Source organism: Phalaenopsis equestris, unplaced genomic scaffold (assembly GCF_001263595.1).
Source record: "Phalaenopsis equestris unplaced genomic scaffold, ASM126359v1 Scaffold000002, whole genome shotgun sequence".
NCBI lineage: Eukaryota > Viridiplantae > Streptophyta > Magnoliopsida > Asparagales > Orchidaceae > Phalaenopsis > Phalaenopsis equestris.
Genome location: NW_018164444.1, coordinates 6,246,068 through 6,250,551, shown reverse-complemented (window position 1 = coordinate 6,250,551; position 4,484 = coordinate 6,246,068). Strand labels below are relative to the sequence as shown.

The 4,484-nt window shown below is 35.9% G+C and overlaps 1 protein-coding gene across 1 annotated transcript in view; it reads left to right on the top strand.

The window, feature by feature from the left end:
* The window catches only part of LOC110033397 (organic cation/carnitine transporter 3-like), a gene marked incomplete at its 5' end in the record, with an annotated part of 2,607 nt that extends 710 nt beyond the window's left edge, over positions 1-1,897 (top strand). Inside the window, 1 exon segment of the mRNA XM_020737363.1 lies at positions 1,201-1,897. Coding sequence (XP_020593022.1) covers positions 1,201-1,838 — 638 coding nt within the window.
* Between the last annotated feature and the right edge of the window lie 2,587 nt (positions 1,898-4,484).

The window sequence follows — 4,484 nt, the reverse complement described above, 5'->3', positions numbered from 1 at the left end:
TATATATATATATATATATATATGCACACAGTAGGTATGCATGTGGTGCCCAAATTGAGTAGACTTATTTAAGTAAGAACTTTATAGTATTTTTATTGTTTATTATTTTATTCTCCTTGCTTGGCACAGACAATCAGTACATGCCAGCAGAAGTGAAATTGAATTGGATTTGTAAAGTTTAGACATTGATTAGCAGCTTTAACATTACATGAGTGGCTAATTAATTTTATAAACCAAACTGTCCTTTTAATTATCAAGCCAAAAACTCCAAAATAAATTCAACTTTTACTTTTTAAACCTTTTTAGCAGATATTTCTCTCAAAATAAGCCCCCATTAGTCTTAAATTCATTAAATTTTTTTAAAAATAAATATTTTATGCAGAAAAGTAAATAATTTTTTTATTGAATTCATCTTAAAATAAATTCAGTAATTTAATTTGATATTATTAATTTGGACAACCTAATCAAATTCTTGACGTTTGGAATATAGAAATTTAATACAAAATAAAGATTATATTCCTATCTTATTTTTATTTAGAATAAAAATTTTAATTTGATGATTTTATTTTGAAAATTTTATAATATATTGTTAAATTCATGCATATGTATCATATAATCTTAAAATAAAATTAATAATTTTACAATATACAATTAAGGGCAGACTCATATGCGTACATCAGAGAGGTTATTCAGAGGGTATTGAGAGGTTATATCTGCGTTATACCCCTTGTAACATATCTGTACTTTCTAGTAAGTTCTGCACTTATGTTTTCATATATTTGTAGGTTATATTTAGGTTACAGGGAGGTTAAAGAGTGTATAACACGGATATAACGCCCAATACCCTCTGAGTAACCTCACTGACGTACGTAGTGTTGAAGGTTTTTTGTCTAAATTGGTCTTTTCTCTCCTAAAATATCAATTTTACCTTATAAAATATCATTTTATTCTTTATTGTTCTACCCCTTCCTATATTGGGTCCATAAGATCAGTTTACCTCCTAAGAAAAGGAGAACATTTCGTCCACGCACCACACTTCCGGACGACCAACTACTGAGGCCACTTCATCATATGCATCATCGACATACATGTGGCCGGTGATCGTTGGCCGTCCGTTCATACAGACTTCATCCGGAAGAAATATTTTTTATAAGGAGAGCATAACCACTTTTTTATATACAAAATTTGCTTTTGTTGCAGCCCGCGATACCTCCGACAACATCTTCTCCTCCGCCAAGAAGCTATGGCAGAACCGCTGGGCATTCCGGCGACTAACTGCACTAATGACCGTCAGCTTCGGCGTCGGCATGGTCTACTACGGCATGCCTCTCAACCTCGGTAACCTCAGCTCCAATCTCTACCTCAGCGTGGCTCTCAACGCCCTCACCGAACTCCCTTCCTCCCTCTTCGTCTTCTGCCTCATATCGCGCATGAACCGCCGCAGCTCCACCCTCGCCTTCACCGCCGCCAGCGGACTATTCAGCATCGCCTGCGCGGCGATGGGCGGCGGAGGGGGGTGGGCCGAAATGGCGACCGAGCTCGCGGCTTTCTTTTCGGCGTGCACGGCGTTCAGCTTCGTGCTGATAAGCAGCATCGAGCTTTTTCCGACGTGCGTGAGGAACTCGGCGATAGCGATGGTGAGGCAGGCGTTGGTGGTGGGAGGGGTGGTGGCGCCGGTGGTGGTGGCGGAGGGGAGGAGGAGGAGGGTGATGTCATTTGGGGTGTTTGGTTTGGTGATTGGGTGTTGTGGGATGTTTGCGGTGTGCTTGCCGGAGACCAGGGGGAGGGGGATGACTGATACAATGGAGGAGGAGGAGTTTAAGGATGGAGGTGGTTAATTAGTTTTTTTTAATTATTATTTCAATTGCAATTGGGATTGTAGACTGTCATTTTCTAGCATTGATTTCAAATCTATGTTTTTTTCATTAATTCTTGCATTAATTAATGTTGTCTGTTTGAGTTTTTCGTTTTTTGATTGGGGTACTTACATAAAGGTGTAAACGAGCTGAACGCGAGCGAGTCTAGGCCCAGCTCGTGTTTGGCATATTTATATTTCGAGATTTTTCTGTCAGAATTTGGTGAGTCATTTTAATTTCTGTATATTCAAGAATAGACTGCATCGATCTCGAGGTAATTTAATAAGTATGTCAGCTCACTTCAATCGACCAGCCAAATTCTACTATCTCACTTCAATCGGCCGACAAACATGAACTTGAAAGTTTACATCGATCTCGAGATGAACCAATAGTCGAAATAAAAATAACTAAAATGTTTTTCGCTTCTCTCTTCAAAACATGACTAAATAAACAATTTTTGTATATTTTCTACCTCCTCATATCTTCTATAAATATGAGAGTTTTATGATGTAAAAGAGATCCTTCCAGAGGAGGAAGAGGGATCTCAATTGTAACATATCTTTAATAGAATAAAATGAGTCACAGAGCCCAGGAGCACTCCATTTTCCCCTGCTCGGGAAGTGTTTCTCTTCTCTCTTCTTTTTTCGCTCTTTCACGTTCCATCTCTCGGTCCAACGCTCTATTCCTTGAGCGTAGTCTACCAAACATATTAGATTCAACAATTTCAAAATTATTAAATATGATTTAAGAACTTAAATATGTTTTATGAAAATAAATATATAATTAATCAATCGAATGGAAAATAATTTCACCCAATATTAAAAATATAATATCACAACTATAAAATTTTTCAGAGTTGAATTTAAATTAATTCAAATCAATAAAGATAAATATATATATATATATATATATAGATTGATGAGTAATATTTTTTAAAAATTAAATTAGCTATAAGACTACAAAGATTTATAATCAATTAAAAGTATTAATTAAGAAAATAGAATAAAAATTATTAAATTAAATTCTAATGATGTTTTAATATAAACAATAATTTCTAAATCTTGCTCCAACCCTTAACATCTTATCGCTACATGATTAGGGTTGCCAAAATGACTCTTTGTTCGTAAACAGCTTGTGTTCGGTGTTCGGCTTATTAAGCAAACGAGCCGAACACAAACACACTTTTTGAGCTCGAAATATAAGTGAGCCGAACAAGAGCTGAGCTTGGGCTCGCTTGTGTTCGGCTTATTTACACCTCTAGTTATAGTGAACAGTAACTGATTTAAATGAAATCAACGGTGAAAAAGACCATCTTGTTGGTTGAAGTAGCCATCCCATTGAATGAAGTCATTGAATTGGCCAGGACAATCTCAACGACTTGATGGAACGAAGCCATCTATCATGAATGAAAGCTCAAGACCAACTTCTAAGTTTAATTGAGTACACATTAATTAAATTTGTCTTGCCATGTGTATGTTACGATGAGGTCACTATGATCTTGTGAGTTTGAAAGCATACTGATGAGTTCATGATAGCTCTGACGAGTTCATATTAGTCCTAATGAAGCCGTTCAACTTAGCTTAGACCTAGTTTTTCAAGATATTTAAATGGACAGATAGCGATTTTGCATCCTATTGGGATGGTATTGACGTTAATATAGGCATGCAAATATTCTACCTTTCGACGCTAATTAGCGTTGGCCAAGTTGGACGCCAATTAGCAATGACAAGATTAGATGCTAAAGTGTTGGAACAACATATTAACATCAGAATATTCTAATGTTAATCTGACGCAACCCTGTAACAGACAAAAAAAAAAACACTACAAAATCATTGGATTTTCACATACATGTGCAGAACAAACACAAGAAAAATAATAGGACATTTATCTATCATCAGAAGTAATAAAATAAATCTCCAACATATCTAAATAGTGAAACCAAATGAAATTAAAGATAAACGGATCAAAGTGTTCAAAGTTCACTACTATAGAAATTAAATGTTCGATTAAACAGAAATGGAAAAAATATATAATCAGCCCCTATAGCGGTGGAACATTAACAAACACATAATCAAAATCCTAATCATGCTCCTCATCCTCATCCAGCTCCTCCTCCATCTCACACTACTCCACAACACTCATATTTTGCTTGCCTAAGTGATCATAAACTCTCTGTCAAGCATGCTAAATTATTTGTAATAATTTGTTGTCATTTACGCACTTGTTTATGCTCTTCATTCATCATCATGACTCGCCTGACAAGCTCCTCATGTTAAGTCTATGACGAGCTAGAGCCACCCATAGCTGTACGAGAGGACTCAACCTCAAATGTTATGCCCTTTGCTTCTAGGCCGTACATTCTCCCTTTTTTCTTCCCCATCACTTGCATTCACAACTTAAATTTTCACTGAGCAGCGGTAGACTGGCTACCATTATTGTTGGCGGACAATGAGGTATGGCTAGTCACTTCCATCTATCTCTCCCAGAGCTGGTCATACTTCTCCTGCATAACAATTTTTTTTTCTAAAATCACACGAATAGCCCTCTAAAAAACATCATTAAATCTATTTTTTGAGTATTGTTTATGAGTTGTATATATATATATATATATATATATATATATAGACA